This window comes from Anthonomus grandis, chromosome 12 (assembly GCF_022605725.1).
Source record: "Anthonomus grandis grandis chromosome 12, icAntGran1.3, whole genome shotgun sequence".
NCBI classification, from domain to species: Eukaryota; Metazoa; Arthropoda; class Insecta; order Coleoptera; family Curculionidae; genus Anthonomus; species Anthonomus grandis.
The window spans coordinates 11,036,073-11,053,755 of record NC_065557.1 but is presented as its reverse complement, the minus strand read 5'-3'; the positions used below and the strand labels follow the sequence as shown (position 1 = coordinate 11,053,755).

The window sequence follows — 17,683 nt, the reverse complement described above, 5'->3', positions numbered from 1 at the left end:
TGTAACTGTTAATTAAACATTAATAAACGTTTGTCAGGAAGTAGAAAAAATAAAGATGTTACTTATCGATCGGTATTTCTGCTAATGGGTTTCTTCAGAGCAAGGCAGCCTGAAAAGAAGAAAAGAAAAACTTCACGAGTAGGAGAAAATAACCGATTTGTATAAACAGCTCTAGTACCTCTGTGTTTGAAGGGAAAACACAGCATCTACACCTGCAGGAAGCATAAGCTACCTGAGGGATATAACCTTTTCCCAATTTATCGATTACCTTTATTGCGACATTTTAGGAGGGAATTGTTTCTCTTATATTTTTGTATTCTTGGCAATAGAATACAAAATAGAAATAGGAAATATTAGGCCAATGTTCTCAGAATTCCACTGATTTTTTATCTTCTGAGCACCCCACGAAAACTTATCTACATTGAAGCCTACTATACGTCATACGAATAATATGTGTCAAATTGCTTTTTAAATTAAGACAAATTAAAACTATACCAATTTATAAACAATTTTTAAAGCGTTTTACATACTGCAGCCATGGAGATTATGGAAAAGAGTGAGTGAAAATAGATTTTCTATAAAAAATTTATGGGAAAAAATTAACTAATTTGATTAATTTATGCATATATTCTAATGAATGTATTTGATTCTCCAGCATCCATGATCTCGAAAAATGACTCTGTCGAATACAATTGGGCCATGCGTACCAGCATGCTCAAAGAAGACGACGATTGGAAGAACCGAAGAGCCATACCACTGAAAGAACAAAAGCGTAGCTTTGATATACCAACTGATGAATCATCCATCTTAAGTTTACAAAGGGAGGAAGACCAAACCAGAATCTTTGCCTCATTGGTGCCGGATGAAGTGATTTATCATATAACCGACTACACTAGAAGAAACTTTGATGCTTGTCTGTTATTCGGAGATGTTTCTGGTAAGAAGAGTTTAAAAGTAATTTCTGGATCATAATATAAGTTTAAGGGTTTACTGATCTTTGCGAGAAATATAACAAAACTGGAAAAGGAGGACCATCCAAATTAACCCAGGTATTAAACAGCTATATTGGAGCTATGGTCCAAGAAATTATATCACACGATGGTGACGTATTTAAGTTTTCTGGAGACGCTTTTATAGCGCTCTGGAAAGTTACAGACAATTTATCCATGAAAGATGCTGTGCATGAAGCTATCGATTGCGGACTAGTAATTCAAAAGACTTATGGCAGATATCAGGCAGATCAAGATGTCGTTATTAGAGGTGACCAAAAATTATTTACAATTTAAATAGCATTCAAAAATAAACATTCATTCAAGTGAAACTAGCCATATCAGCTGGTAATCTCATGTTTTCCCTGCTGGGGGATATGGAAACGTCGTACTATTTCGTTTTTGGACCTCCTATTTTGGACTTAAAAGCTGCTGAATCTCAAAGTTTTGCAGGTGATATAATTATAACTAAAACTGCGTGGCAACATGTCAGTCCTAATGAATATTTGGCTGAAGAGTTAAGAGATGGGATGCATGCAAAGGTAAACATTGATTCTTAGGATAGAATTAATAGTTTAGTTTCTAAAGTTATTTTTTTAAGTATCTTTCGTATAAGAAATGGCCTTAAAGATCAGGAAGAAAACAAGTAATAGGAAATTTAGAAATATTTGCAAATGCCTGGTTAGCCTGGTATAAATAGAGCATTTTACTGAATGCCTGGAATATATAAAAAATTATTTTAAGACACCAAGGAAGTGTCCCTATAGCCCAGAAAATATGTATAAAAAACTTTCAAGTTCCAAAAGAAACTTGAAATTAATTCACATACCTGGAAGAAAAAAACCATGATCTTATTTGCTTTGAAGAAATGACTTCAAATACCTGGAATAATTCAAAAATGACTTAAAATTCCTGAAATAAATGGAAAAAAGCTCCAAATGTCTGAAATACATCAGAAATTACTTTAGGAAATCCAAGAACACACAAAGTCATGTTCAGAAATTCATGCCAGTAAAGAAAAATGAATTGAAATGGAAAATGGTCCAAATTTTGCTTTTTAATTGATTTTCAATTTTTTTCATGTTTCTGTATATGAAGAATGACTGATTTCATTCATCCTTATAGAGAGATTTTCATTAATACCCCTTCAATAGTCTTTTAGTTAAGTCTTCTATAAATATCCTTACCTTAATTGGGCGATTTTGCGAATGTGATGGTTGGCTAAATCCACCACCAACCTCTTCATCATTGAAGGTACTGAAAAAATAATAGAATATCACGCACTTTCACGGAACCACATGGTTTACTGGCTCTAAAGTTGGAACTTCCTGAATTCGTGGTACTAAATTAATACGAAATAGTAAGGAATATTGATAAGTATATGGTTATTTTAAAGGGTACGAAGAGATTGTTCCATGGTACCTACTTAATATTGAAATATGTAATTTTAAAAATACTCATCATAGTAATCAGTTGACTAATATAAGCTGGTTGGTATATAGAGTGTTTGCTCTTGGGTATAGGTTGTGGGGAGTTTTATGTAACCTTGAAATTTTAAACCAATTTTTCATCTAGTTGAGTCGTTCAGACATTTGAAGTTATTTTCTATTTTTTATCATGCGTTTAAAGCCATTTATAATTTCTTCCTGACATTTGAAGCCATTTCTCCGTAGACAGGATCATGGTTTATTTCTTCCCAGAATTTGAGGTTTGTGTGATTTTGTGAGTTTTGTGTGATTTCTTGTGTTTAGCTTTGATTAATTTAGTTGTGGAGAAATGACCTCTCATCACCAAATCGGTGATAGTAAATCAATCGGTGTGTTACTTACAGTTCCAAAACATTCACCGACGTTGGCATATTTAGTTCGTTCGTACATTGAGTTTGGTGTAAATCAAGTTGATTAAGCTAAAATATCATTCTGCCAATATTAGTCATAATAATTAATTTGATATTGTTTCCAGATATACGGTGTTGGTCCAAATTGGCGGAACATTCAAAGAACTACTCAGTACAATAAAGGTATACAAAACCTCACCATAAAGCTCCTTAAGTGGTAGCTTATAAGTTGATTTCCATAGGGGAAGACCAAGTAAGCGGTATGGTCCAGGAAGTGAATCAATTAAGTCGTACCAGTCTAGTCGCCGATGATGATCAAATGAGCGAAATCAGCCAGACATCATCAGTGAATTTATTGGCTAAAGGATCTGAAGATGCACTCGGCGCTGGTGAAAGTTATAATGCTAATAGTGATCAATATGCTTGTATGTTCACCTTATTTTTATGAAGTTCCATTTGATATCCAACCTGATTCTAGTACGGCCATCGGTAAATTTTTGCCTACGAATGCGCATGCTTAAAGACCTAAAAAAGTTTATAATCGCTCCGGTAGAACGAGGTATTACTGCAGACGAGCCGATCGAGTATTTGACGGAAATTCGACAGGTCACCATTTTGTTTATAAACTGTAAAATAAACATAAGTTCTGAGGGGAAGTCAGCTCAAGTCAGTGATGTGGCTAACGAAGCCTTTAAGAACGTTAGTCGGTAAGTTTCTAGAATCCAGTTACCCAGAATCTGTAGTTCAAACCTTTAAGGCTCGTCAATGAAAAATACGGATGTTTAAACAAGCTGAATATGTTCGACAAGGATTTGCTTATGTTGGTGATCTTCGGCTTGAGGGGACTGAAGCACGAAATGGAGAGTCAGGCCGCGTTAAAATGCGCCAAAGAATGCTATGATAGTTTGGGGAAGATTCCTAATATGCTTGGGGTCAGTTGTGCTGTGACAACTGGTGAGTTTGTATTAAAAACTACCTTTGATAACATGGGACATTCAGTATATGTATATTTGAACAACATACACATTGAGATTCTGTTTAAAACTTACGTATCTACCTTACAACTAAGTTTGACCTATAATTGAACGTTAAATGTGGTAGAAATTTGGGTGACCATTAGGATAATTGAGAACGTCTGTTTAACCTCTATACCGACTACCAACCGATTTTTTAATTTAAATTTTTTACGATAGATTCTATTAAGCGAACGTCAATTTCTTTTTCTAGAACGTCAATTTCTTTTTCTATTTCTTTTTTTAAGTGTGATTTACTAGTAACAGTGACCAATCTGTTATTTAAAAGATAAATCCTTACATTAAAGTGACGTTAGTTTTCATAAAAAGTCACTGGGAGACGAGACCTTTCAAACCACGTTTCTGTAGATTGAATATAACGTATATCTGTTTCCTTTTCTAGATAAGGAAGCCATATATTGGAAAACTCTATTGAGGTCTCTAAGTAGGATTTATTGGGCCATCTTACGCTGGGAAAATTGATCTAATTTTTACAATGAATTTCTTAATTAAGCTGACTTCAATTTCTGTTCCTTACATTATCCCTTACTTAAAAATTGGTGGCGTCGTATTAAACAGCGTCATTTTTGTCTTAAACTGACGACCAACCAACGTTGACGTATTTTTCCTGACAATTTCTTTCATTAAACTAACGTTTACTTTTTCTCTAAAACTGAGTTAGGTACAATTTATTGAAATATGACAATACAAACTACGTCTTAAAAAATAACGTAATTCTTAGGATAATTTGTTAACTTAAACAAACGTCGACATCCATTTTTGTAAATAAGGTAGCAATTTACTGGAAAACAACAATAAGCAACCACTGTAGTCATTTCTAGATAAAGTTTAACGTTAAAAGACCGATAAGAAAACTTCAACGACCTCTCTTAACTTTCAAAGGTCATCGAGAGATAAAGAGTTGCCTCATGCCCAGAAATTCCAAGTTTTGAAATTCTAGTTTGATCCAGTTTAGGTTCCAGGAAAATTCAAGCACGAATGAAGCGACTTACTGTCAGATTAATGCCAGGATCAGATCAATTGATTTATACAAGGCTTTTGACTATGTTATTTATGGTATTTTGCTTCGACTCTATGGTAAAAGGATAATCATCCACTGCCACCTGAAGTTCAAAATAGCAATATATCTGATCCTGCAAGTAAGTTATTTTCTGGATGGTATGCAGGGAGGATGACGTGTGGAGAACTTAGTCCAGAGAATGTCAGTGTATTATGATTAATTGATTATATTGTAATTATCTTTTGTTTTATTTAGTGTTTCTGTAACAAACCAAATCAACTCAATCTGGTGTTATTGGACTGCTTTGTGTTTTCGGTTCAAGGAGTAGTATTGTTATTATATAGAGTGATTTGTTAAGGCAATTTATTTGTTAGAAAAAGCAAATTTTGACGTTGACTTTGAAAACTTAATTAATTCAGTGTATAATTTATTGAATGGAAGCACGACTAACCAACGGAACACCGAAAAGAATTAGATAATTCCTACGTTAAACTGACGCCAATTTCCTTAAATATTATTACCTAATAATACCAATTTGAATACATTTTAACATTAAACAAACTGACATTTTTAGGATTAACTATTAACTTTAACTGACGTCGTTTTACTGATGATCATCGATGGCTAACAACGTAGCCATTTTTAGGATATATTTCAACATTAAACGACGTTGGTGTCTCTTTTTACAGCACAAACAACAAATATACAGTAATTACAATCCAATATTAATGCCAATGACAAACCACGCCTTGAAACACCACGTAATTTTTAGGATAATTTATTACGTTAAGCTGGCGTCACTTTTCTCTATGGTGTCTTTAGGATTAGGCATAATTCATTGGAATACGAGAATGACGAATCATTATTGGGGAAAACGACGTTAATTTCAGGATACATTTTTATGTTAAGTAGACGTTAAATTCCTTCTCTGCTTCTCTGTAGATCTTGAATGACGAAACTTTACAAACCAACCTCAAGGAGTCCAGTGCCTTCTTAGGCACCCCTATTAAACCTCAAAAATACATGTTTCTCATATTTCTTTTAAGGTAAAACATACTGTGGTGCCTTTGGTCACGCCCTACGAAGAGAATACACTGTTATCAGTTTAATCGTAAATAAAGCAGCCAGATTAATGGTCGCTTATCCGAACAAAGTGACTTGCGACAGAGAAACTTTCTTGCACAGCAAATTAGAAGCCAGAAACTTTATCCTACAGGAGTATAAACCTTTAAAAGGAATCCAAAATCCTGGACCTGTTTATGAGTTTAAAGAAGTTGAAACGTACGGTTCACCCGCTGAATACCCTTTTCAATCAACACTCACTATTTTATTAAAATCTAGGGTTCGAGAAGTATCTTTGACAGTCTCCTTGAGACCTTTATTAGGTAGAGAGCAGGAAATCGATCTGTACAGGCATCTCTACAAGCTGGGAAAAGAATGTAGCAGAAAAATGGAAGAAGAGTTCTTTGGGATGCTCGTGATCCAAGGCGAGTCTAGGCAAGGGAAAACCAGGCTGCTTGAGGAGCTTATCTTTACTACTGATCCGCACACTCCCATATGCAGATTCACCCTGACAAAGGCCGATTTGAAGGTTTATCACTTTTCTTTGAAGTGATTGGTTTTAATAAAACATTTCGGATTTTAGGTGCCGTATTCCTCGATTAGACTTCTCTTCAATCCACTTCTCGGCTTGGATGAAAAATCATCTACATCAGAGAGAGAACGGAAAATACTGCGACGTTTAAAAAAAATATCTGCGCAGTCAGAGGCCCACTTTTTTAACAGCATATTTGATTTAAATTTTAAAACGCCCCCTGGTTATGCCAATATGGATAACGTTGTTAAATATAGACAACTAAAGAGTTTGTTTAAAACTTTTTGCAAAGTGGTATGTTGTTTTCCAATTTAAAAGTTCTACTTTTACATTCATGTAACTCATTTGTAGGTTTTCACAGTATTTTGGGTAATAGCTATTGATAACTCTGAATTTATCGATGACGAATCATGGGTGCTCATAAGCATCTTAACCAAACAAAGCTTAGTCTTTATAGTGGCAACAATGGGCTTACGTAGTATCTTATCTTCAGTCGCTGTAGAAGTACTCACTTTGCCAAAAATCAAAATAATTCAGATGAAATGCATTGACAAATGGTACCATGTAGGCCTGGCCTGTCAGATGTTAGACGTAGATGCCATCCCACCGGAACTAGAAAAGTCTCTTATTTAATGGTTTTCTGAGTTTCTATACTTAAAAGATATTTTCAGGGTAATACAGTCCAGGAGCAATGGCAATCCTGGATGGGTGGAGAGTTTCTTGATAAGTGTTATGCAATCTGGAGGGCTTTTTATTAAAACCATCACCAGGAAACTAGCATATGAAAGTGGATTAGTTGTGCCACCTTTGTATATGATGGTCAGGTAAATATGAATGGAAATATTCGTTGTCCGTTTAGTAAAAATTAGAAATATTCTTTTGTTTTTGCTGAAAACAAGCTGCCATTACCCTCGCTTCTTTTTGATTAGTTATTATCTACTTAATCTTCAAAGTCCATTAGGTTCGGTAGAACACTTGTAGACATTTGAGAATCAAGTACTTCATCTTTAAAGGTGAGATGTGTTAAAGTTAATTGACGAGGACTGTGGTTGGAGCATGCTACGCAAGCCAAATGGCCCTTTCTTCAAATTTCTGAAGTGTGTACAGAAATCCGTTGTCGAAGACTTGTTTGTTGATGAAAAGCGACATTTTCGTAATTCTAAGATGATGAATTTGACCAATGCTTCTTATGGATGCATACTGAGGTCGTCGAAATTCATTCATACATGCATATGTAATAAATCTCTAAATCAAGGGCATTCATTTTATATGATTGAGGTCCAAAATGATCTTTATAAATTTAATTTTATAGTTTTATGTTTTCTGTTCAGAAACACAAATTTATGTTTGCTACTCGATATAAAATCTCTTATCCTTATTTTTGACGCATATCGATATTACAGATTTCTACATTGAGACCTTTTTCTATAACACCCTTCACCTTCCCACTCTAGCTTTTTAATTGGTGCATGGTGATCGATTGGTGTCATTACTCTGTTTTATGTTTCTTCTTTTGCTTCATTATCTTCGTCTTTCAAATTTTAAATTATTCATTTTCAACCAATAACTTAAAAGACTTACCCAAGAGGAGAAAGACCAGTGGATCCAAACAATGGAAGAAGGAGAAATACAACCGAGTGACACTACCTATTCCAAATGGAAAATGTACGTTGACAGCTGCAGAGTACGTGCCAATAATGAGCCTTCGGGACATCCATATATTTTAAACGATATTTATTTTAGGAAAGCTATCCAGACTTAACAATATTCCCAGGCCTTCGTGAGAAATTTAACCTGCAGGCCCAAATAAAAGTGTGTATCCTAAATCCTTCTTTCAATATCGACGAAGTAGATCCCGAACTATCAATGGACGTACTCATTTTAAAAACATTCGATTCCCTTACCTCGTATGAACAGTTACTTATTAAATGCAGTGCCATACTTGGTGACATTTTTCCTAGGGATATGTTGATGTATATTATGTCAAGCTCTGCAGTCAGATTGACAGCTTTAGGTAGCTTTTTGGTGCAAAATTTACTCTTGCAAGCATTAAGTAACATAAATTGTTTCAGCTGTCAAAAAACTCTTTGAAATTCACGTGTTATGTTGCGCCAGAGGAAATTTCATTGAAGGTGGTTTAGTATTTAAAGAAAGACTAAAAAATCCGAATGAAGAGACTGAAGTGACTTGTGAATGCAAAGGTCTGATCATTGATGGTAAGGGAGAGCCTTTAACACACCAACTGGTTGCACACTGATATATTGGCTATCATTAACAGAAGCCTGTCAAGACTTACCAAAATATGCTTCTTGCGGATATATGCGTTTTCTGTCAACCACATTTAGGGAGACCACGTATAATTTGCTAACGGACAACCAGAAGAGAGAATTTCACGCCAAGGCCATAAGATACTTGGAAAAAGAAACCAGAAAGTGTCGGGCCTGTGGCAATGGCTACTTCACCAAGTATATGGGCAATAAGCTTGATTACGTTAGTATTTTTTTTTACTTATGTTGCATTTATTAAGTTTAATTACCTCATAAGGATCTCAGATCTCAAAAATTAAAAAAGAAAAAGAAAAAAGGGGAAAAGGCACGAATATCTGTGACCACAGAGCAGTCAAGTCAAATAACTGGAATGACAAATATGCGAGAAAGTGACACTATGCGGTTCTCCTTGTACAGCAGTGGAAGTGGACATTCGCACGAGAGCTCTTCCAGGTAGAAGTTTTTTTGAAATTCTTAATAATATTCTTAAACAAAATTCGTTACAGATATGTAAAAGAGTCCGCAACAGGACACACGTTTCTTTCTTCCATGTTTTCGTCACATATGTCGGCCAACTTGGAGGTTTCTAGTTCGACTAAGAATTACGACGCCGACATTGAAGGAGGTACAGTTAATGTGGTTTAGTTAATAACATAACATTTCTGATAATTATTTTTATTATAGACTTCCAAATGATCCAATCAGCAATAGGAATTAATACAATTAATAAATACAAAAACGACTATAATATCACAAAAACGTTTTCTGATGCGGACTTTAGCCAGTGTACCTGTCTCCTTATTTTGACTGCCATGTATACTCAGATGATTGAACATTGCAGTGGGGCTGGTAAAAATAAGTTTCTATGTATAGGGTCCTTTTGATATTGAATCATTTATGTTGGAACCATATGAAATATTGTAAAGTCTGGTCCTGTCACATCATACTTCATACAATAAACCGGTTGTTTGATTTGAAGCATGCGCGGAGTTAAGGCGCGCCTGTGACGATCATAATTTGAATAATGTAAAGTGGCTGGATAGGGCCGTACTAGGATTACTTTTGCTTAATTTTTAATTTGTTTTTTAATTGGTCACATTTTTGGTTATGAGTTAGTCAGTTCCAAATACCCTGGTATAGTCTAGTATGGTATGGGATTTGGGGTATCGCATAGTAGAATTTATAGATACTTTGCAGTGATACTAGGATAATAAATGGAAATTTTCAGATAGTAAGTGGACATTTCTAAGCACACAAGTGAAAATATTTATACAACTAGAAATATGCATATAATTTTATTATCTGACATCAGGTCTAAATAAGAGAAGGACCTGCAGTAGTCTAACCAGGAAAATGTAAAATATAAATATATATATAAATGTCCATCTGGAAATCCACTATTGCCAAATGTGAAGTTATATTACGATATAGTAACAGAAAATTATCCTTGATAACTGGATATTTCTAAGTACTTAATCAAATATCCACATAATATTTGAAAATTTTAAGTATTTGTGATTTCTAATCTTTCCACAGCATCTAAAACTTAACGACAATAAACCATCCACTTAATATTCGGAAATTCGCACTATCTAGAAATTACCACTTTGTATCCGAAAAATCTCCATCTAGCCTCCGATTTCCAGTTACTATCTGGAATTTTCTACAATTGATTGGGTATGAAATGAATTAAAATTACTTATGCATAATTATGCATTCTGTTTATTATATGGAAATACCTATGCACTATTTCGAAACGTTAACTTACTTGTTATATGGACCTTTTTATTGACTATATAGAAATTTAACCTGAAAATATAAAATCATCAAATGCGTTTTTTTGGAACAAGCTGTGATTTTCCAGACTTTAATAAATTTTTACTTCTACCAAGTATTTAAAGCATGTAATTTCTTATAAGTAAGTTCCAGACTGAAATAATTCTCTGTTATTCAAGGGGCTTAAATCCATTTTACAATTTGTTCAATGTAGATTAAATCAAGGTTATTCCAAGGTAGAAATTGAAAACTGGAACACAGTTTTTTCCAATAAAACCTTAGAATATCTATTCCAAAAATTGTCCACGTATTTTTCTTTGAAAGTTGAAGTTTCTTATCCTATCAGATCCATTGCACTGATCTATTCATTCATAAGAACGATTCTCACAGCAAAACTATATGGTCTAAAAAACCACCAAACAATTAAAAAGTCATTGGATCCAATAATTTATAAAACTATCATTGATTTCTATAGGATTAGTAGAGAAAATGATGAATGCAATGATAGAATTCTGTTACGTGTGTATCGAGTCCCAGAACGTTCCGCAAACCTTTAAGATTTTGGATGAGGCATTGGATCTTCTTGAAGTAAATAACACCACCAACAAATTCCTAAGATATAAAGCTCATTGATTTTCAGGGACCCATGAAACAAACTGTAGAATTAGATTGGATGATAACGCTTAAAAGGGGAAAGCTGTATGCCATTATGGGATATTCCAGAATGAAACTGGCTCAGTATGAAGAGGGATATGTGCATTTAATTGCTGCTCTGGATTGCTATGGTAAGACAACTCGAATTGCTCTTTAAGTGAAATAAAGGATGTCAGGTCCGGTTGGACAGCTGGTTATTTCATCAGTTTTGAGAATTTTATTAAGAAAAAATTTACTCTCATTTTTAAAGCAAATATGCCTCATATTATTTAAACTTCCTTCAGTCGTTCGCACTTTGATCTCAAAAGGCCCTAATTACCTGTTAATTCTCATTTAATAAGGATAAAATGTATTATTTTTAAGAACTATTTAATAGAAGAGAAGGTGTATCATTGCTTGTGTCAACTACTTCTCCAGCGATCTGACTAGCTATGACTTATACTATTATGCTTCCCCGTAACCCCATCAACAAGTCTAAAGTAAACATTATTTCTTTAATTTAAACTCTAAAGCATCACCTAATGTTACAGGTCAAAAATGTTTGAGATTTTCATCTAAATCCACAAATTAATATAAAACAAAAAGGGGAAAGCGCCGGGCCTACAACCTTGGCGCCCTCACTCCTCTCTGGTACCGAGAGTAATCGAGATATAGTACGTAGTCTTAGGATCTAAAAAACTATGCCTGTATCTGTTCTGCGTAAAACTGCTGGGGCATATGTGCTCACTTTATTATTTTCGATCGAAATATATACTACTCTTTCTTCTGTTGGTTGTATCATCTGCAAAAAATGTGTGTTTTTTTAGGAATTACATTTCCAAGTAACACAGTCGCCCTTTCAATAAAACAAATATCCCTTAGCCTCCAACAGGATATGTCTCTATACATTTTTCCAAAGCTTTACACTGGCAAAAGTAACGATGACGACCTCTCCAACTATTGCAATGACGTCGCGGAATGTTTATATTATTTATCTAGCTACTTTAAGGTAATTTATTAGTCGCGAGCAATTTAAATGATTAGAACTGATGTCTTTTCCAATTTGAAGATAAAAGGGAAATTTTACCACGCCCGTCTAGCGGCTATGTGGGCCCTAAAACACGCCAAATATTCCGAAACTGATTTCAGCCTGATCTGTATGTGTTACGCTAACATGATCAATATGTGCACGCATTTCGGTGATCAGGGACAAAATATCGCCTTGGAGGTGTTCGCTTTCGAACTGTGCCAGAGGAAACGCAGTACTGTGGAAAGGGAGGAACTGAAGGCGGTCGCTTTGATGTATTCTGCCATATTTTTTGCCAGGTAAAGGAGGACTTATAGAAAATTGCTTTTGAATATTTCCTGTATAGAGTATACTGATGTTATGCTGAAAAAGTGGAGTAAAGATACTAGAACACCTTCGGCTTCTGAGGAGGCCTGAGAAACCAAATAATCTGGAAAGCATTAGCAACTGTCACAGGAACATCTAAAATACATCTTTCTGTAGTATATTATTTTTAATTTAGTAATGGAGAATGTTTCCGTGGTTAATTTCTTTTAGAGCGGCTCGGGCAGAAGTAGAAAAATCTATTCACATAGGTTATCTACTATGGAGAATAGCGTCTTCAACCCATGTCACTTATGCTCTTTTGAACTTGCTGCCCTTGTTAGTGCTTCTCATTTTGTACAGGAAGCATATAAACGAAGCCGGAAACATCATGCAAGAGATTTTGTTGGTTGCTAGTGAAGACGTTGACATATCCGGTAGAGTAGACTTGAAGCATAGGATAGCTTGCAATGTTTGTATGTTTTATTTTTAGGTCGTTGCTGGTTCTACGCCCTATGCATTACGTTTCATTTAGAAACAGGTTTTATAATAGTGCCCTATCAAGAATGCTTGGCATTTTGTCAGGGAGAAGGAAAGGAGCCGGCTTTGAGGGATCCTAACTCTAAAAAAAGGCTTATTATGGCAGTTTGGTTATGGTAGTTTATCTGGTTTTTGCTATATTTGCTCCTCTTGTTTTTTGTTATAATTTTGAAAATTATTTTACATTAAGTTTTTTTTCATTCATTCCCTTAAAACATTTTAAGTGGAAAAAGAAATTTAAATTTAATTAATTATATTTTTTTCATAAAAATTTATTACTCTCCAGAAATATTCTTAACATTTTTGTCAATTATTTCTCATGACCTCAGTTCATTAATTTACTTAATTTTTGCTTTTGTTAGATATAGATAAAAAAAACTGCTTTAGACGATCAATTATATATTCTGTCGACGTTTCGATCTCTATAAGATCTTCCTTAGGATTTTTTATTGTAGATCGTCCTCGTTAATAATAATTGTAATATTATAATTAATATAAGAACTTCATAGGTCTTTCCGTGCTCTAGAAGTTTTTTATGTTAATTTTTCTTCCTTTTATTTTGCTATAACCATCTATATTGGAAGACAAAATATATCGTCTCGATCGTCGGAATCTTTTTGCAAAAATTAAGCAAACATGATTAATTTTTTCGTAACCAGGTATGGTCACGTATGATATTCATAACATCCCTGGAATATCCTGTAGGGTCTTTAATCATTCCACGGATATCTTAGTAATCAGAAAATAAAGAAATTATTATATATAAAATAAATAATCTGATATTAATAAAAAAATCTGATATTAATAAAAAAATCTGATATTAATAAAAAAATATGGTTTATCTATAAATCTGTAATTTACACATTTTTAATTAATATAGAGGATGTTTCCAGATTTTAAAGGATGGTACCTGTAGTTTTAACCTTTCAGGGTCATTTTGGAAAAATGTATGTGCCTAGAAAAATAATATTCTAAATAAAATTAGATTTTATTGCCCCCGTACAAACGATGAATAATTTTCTTTTTAAACTGCAATAAGATTGCCAGAAATATTTTTGTGTGTAATTAAATTTGTCAGAAATATTCCAGGAATAGTCAACTAAAATATTTATAGGATACCTAGAATATCCTATAAAAACCTTAGATATTCTTGATTATCTTATATACCCATCTAAAAATTTCCATATATGTACCCCAATTAGCTTTTAAGAATATTTCTGGAGTTGTTAGAGGGAATAAGCAAGATAAACGAAGAGTTCAAAAAAAATATCAGCAAATGCCTTGAAGGCTAAAGTAAATTTTATGCCACTTTTTAACTATTTACTTTCTCTTTTTCCTATTCTTCCTTCATTTTCATCTTTCTTTATTCTCCATTTCTACTGTCATAATATGGACCTGACTATTATTATGAACTTTTCATGTTAGTTCAAAATATTAAAGTTTTCTTTTTTTCACTTCGTATAGGATCTCTACGTCCTTCTTAACTTTTTTTATAATCTCCACATTGTCATTGTCACCCTATCCATAAAATTCTCAATGTGATACGGTAGGTTACCACATCTCATCTATTATTTAAGAAATTGGTATTTTATCATTATTGACTTAATTTTTTTATCATTTCTCCATTTATTCATCAAATAGATATTATTTATTTCTGAAATTTTTACGTTATTCTTTTCTATTTATTATCATCAATATATACTATACAGGACGTCCCAACTCTATTTACACTCCATGTTTTTTCGCCCCTATATATGATATGAAAAAAAAGTGAAAAAGAAAAGTGTTTGGTTGGAAATACTAATTTTGCTGACATAGATAAATGTACATAGTGTCTCAACAACAAAGTTTTCATTGTCAAGTTAGTATTTTTAAATGGGACGCCCTGTATTTTTACAAACGTTTACTCCTTATTTAATTCCACACAAATCATATCACGAAAAAAGAAAAATCCCAAACTTTGAATGTCGGGAAAATTCCAACGATTTTGTCTTAGTTTTATTCTTCTGAATCCAACGAGAACATCCGCAAGGTCGTAGCTGTCATATTAGCCCAGATATTGCATTTCTAGAGCTCATTTTTTGGCTCAAAAACGAGGTCGAAAAATGACTCTTTCCTAAAGTGCTCTCATTTCCTTAGATGTGCTCGAATCCCGTTATAACCTGGTGTTTTCGTGATGTAGGTGATAAGAGCAAGCCACCGGTACAGTTAGTTTGATTTCGAAAAAAATCAATTTTTGATAGAAAAATTCGATAAAACTTTGAAAATAAATATCTCGGCTTCTATGGGCACTATCGGAAAAAATTTGAACGGCATTGTCTTTGTTTCGTGCTTCTGAACCCAACGAGACAATCCGCAACGTTGTAGCTCTCATATTAGTCGAGATACTGCATATTTAGAGGCCATTTTTGGGATCAAAAACGAGGTCGAAAGTGAGTTTTTCGTATTTTTCAAAGTGCTCTCATTCCCTTAGTTCTGTACGACTCCCGTTAAAAGTTGGTGTTTTCGTTACTATGTAGGTAATGGGAGCAAGCCGCTGGTATAGTTAGTTCGATTTCCAAAAAGATAAATTTTTGGTGAAAAAATTCGATACGGGGGAGTACACCCAAAAAATTGAAAATCCCAAACCTTTGAGAACGATATCACAATTATGACTAACAAAGGCCAAATTCTGAATTTCGGGACATAAATCCAAGAAACCAGTCGCACCCAGCTTCCATTACTTCTTATATTAATGCTTGTCCGTAACACATTTTTGAGCAATTTAATACGTAATCGCTAAGGCTTTTTCTGGTTTTTCAGAAAAAAACCTTTCTACATGCATAATTCGGATCCATTGTAACCTCTTTGGTGGGATTCTATTTTTGCCTTTTCACACATTATAAACAAACATGGCCTAGATGAAATTCCCAGTTTCATAGCTAAGGATTGTGCATTTATTTTGTGTAACCCTTTGGTGTGATCGCAATCATCTAAATCTTAACGTTTCTAAATGCTGTGTTCTATCTTATCATAGAATCAAAACTCCAATAATATTTAGCAATACGATTGCCAGTTTCACTTTATCCAGAACCAAATTATTTAAGGACTTAGAAATTATTCTTGACAATAGACTTACAGTCCCTTATATTAATTATATAGTGGATGCTTCCTCAAGACTATTGGGGTTTATTATTCGGAATTGGAGGCTTTTAGCAATTCACTTTCTATGATAATGATCTACTTCTCTTTGGTTTGATTCAAGCTCGAATACTGGTTTGGTATCCATCTTATGAATACCATATTAACTCCCTTGAATACATCCAAATGCGCTTTTTGAAATATCTTATATTTAGAGAGGATTGTGCGCTTGTTTTGAGGACAGACTCACTCTGTGGCATTCTTGGGAAAATTGCTCATTGGCCACATAGATTCTCCAACTCTTGATCACATTTACTTGGAGGTGCCCATAGTTTTTTTGTTAGTTTTTAATAGGTACTTTATGTGTTATATTTTAGCATTGCTAATTTTGACTTTCCTGTAGTTAAGCTCTGGCCTGTTGGAAAATAAAGATAAATAATTAAAATAAAAGAAAAAGTAAGCCTTATAATATCAAACCAAGAAAAGAATAAACTTACCTAAGAAAAAATTTTTTTTTTGTTGAAAAATTCACAAATTCTAAGGAATAGTTTTCCAAATTTGTTTACCAAAACTGCGTCTGTAACCTTGAACGAAAAACATCGAACCCTCGGCGGGAATTTCAAGTTTACATGCTTTATCTGATTGTGGAACATTCTCCTCTACATCATTTTCACACAATTAGCATATTTCAGGAACGTTAGAGCTGAATACTGGGAAGGAGCATTTATGTGGGAAGAAGAGGTGATGAAATTCACAATAAAAAGTGAAGCGGAAAACATCGAAAATCTAATTAGCGCCCTCTATTTCCTCGAAGGCCTAATAGTGATGATGGTGCGAAAAATGGACCGAAAAAACATCCAAGACGCCGAAAAATATGAGCAAAAAGTCAGATATCTATTCGGGCAACTTTTTAAGGCCGCCCGCTCTGTGAAACTCATTTTACCCAGACTGTGGCATTTAAAGGCCTACTTCCATCTCTGTTTAACTAATAAATATAATGAAACTTTTAAAATTATGAAAACGGCCCATATGCACTCACTTAGGTTAGGAAACGAGATGGAAATATCTTGGCTTAACCATAACGAGCAGGTAAGTACTTACTCGAATGCCCCTGTTAAGTTATTAAGTGTATTATTTGTTATCTAGGCTTGGTGTAACAACTTGACCAGACAAGAAAAGAATTTCTGGAAAATTCATGCTGATAGCGAAAACCATGTAGAGTACAACGAGAGCGACGAATATTCTGAAAAATTTGGTCATTTTTCCTTACCTATTCCTATATACTTGTGAATCATTACTTCTGGATATACTTTGTATATTTTTAAGAAATAAAGTTCTATTTATAGTATCCAGAATAATTACCGCATAGAGGCTCATTTCCCTTTTGGTCTATAAAAGAGACAAAGAGTAGAAAGGCGGCAAACTAAACGGAATATAAAACCGACAAATTATCTAATTTTAAGCTCGGATTTATAGTTCACACCCTCGGCAAAACAGTAATTCCAGTTTCACGGTTGGACTGCTACAGCCGAGCGTGGCCTGCGGAGCCATTTGTAAATGTCA

The 17,683-nt window shown here is 34.0% G+C and overlaps 1 protein-coding gene across 2 annotated transcripts; it reads left to right on the top strand.

The window, feature by feature from the left end:
- Positions 1-398: 398 nt before the first annotated feature.
- LOC126743140 (adenylate cyclase type 10-like) lies at positions 399-17,478 on the top strand. 2 transcript variants are annotated; one of them, XM_050450113.1, is made up of 28 exons: positions 399-556; positions 656-937; positions 985-1,260; positions 1,317-1,531; positions 2,952-3,009; positions 3,069-3,251; positions 3,305-3,533; positions 3,584-3,780; positions 5,907-6,141; positions 6,202-6,451; positions 6,506-6,748; positions 6,806-7,074; positions 7,126-7,278; positions 8,030-8,138; positions 8,198-8,468; positions 8,527-8,670; positions 8,733-8,944; positions 8,999-9,174; positions 9,228-9,346; positions 9,406-9,570; positions 10,973-11,085; positions 11,138-11,282; positions 11,958-12,139; positions 12,200-12,456; positions 12,695-12,897; positions 12,954-13,116; positions 16,813-17,209; positions 17,267-17,478. In XM_050450113.1, the coding sequence occupies exons 1-28, from the start codon at positions 538-540 to the stop codon at positions 17,408-17,410; spliced, it is 5,409 nt and encodes a 1,802-aa protein (XP_050306070.1). In that variant the 5' UTR covers positions 399-537; the 3' UTR covers positions 17,411-17,478. The 2 variants fall into 2 exon arrangements, with proteins under 2 accessions (XP_050306070.1, XP_050306071.1); XM_050450114.1 differs by lacking the exons at positions 12,695-12,897; positions 12,954-13,116; positions 16,813-17,209; positions 17,267-17,478 and adding an exon at positions 12,504-12,639.
- The last annotated feature ends 205 nt before the right edge of the window (positions 17,479-17,683 follow it).

Bases quoted from the DNA above. Each gene is read 5' to 3' on its own strand.
- LOC126743140 (XM_050450113.1), top strand. The intron at 6,142-6,201 runs GTACGGTTCACC...ATTAAAATCTAG, and splicing joins GAGTTTAAAGAAGTTGAAAC to GGTTCGAGAAGTATCTTTGA. The intron at 6,749-6,805 runs GTATGTTGTTTT...ACTCATTTGTAG, and splicing joins TTAAAACTTTTTGCAAAGTG to GTTTTCACAGTATTTTGGGT.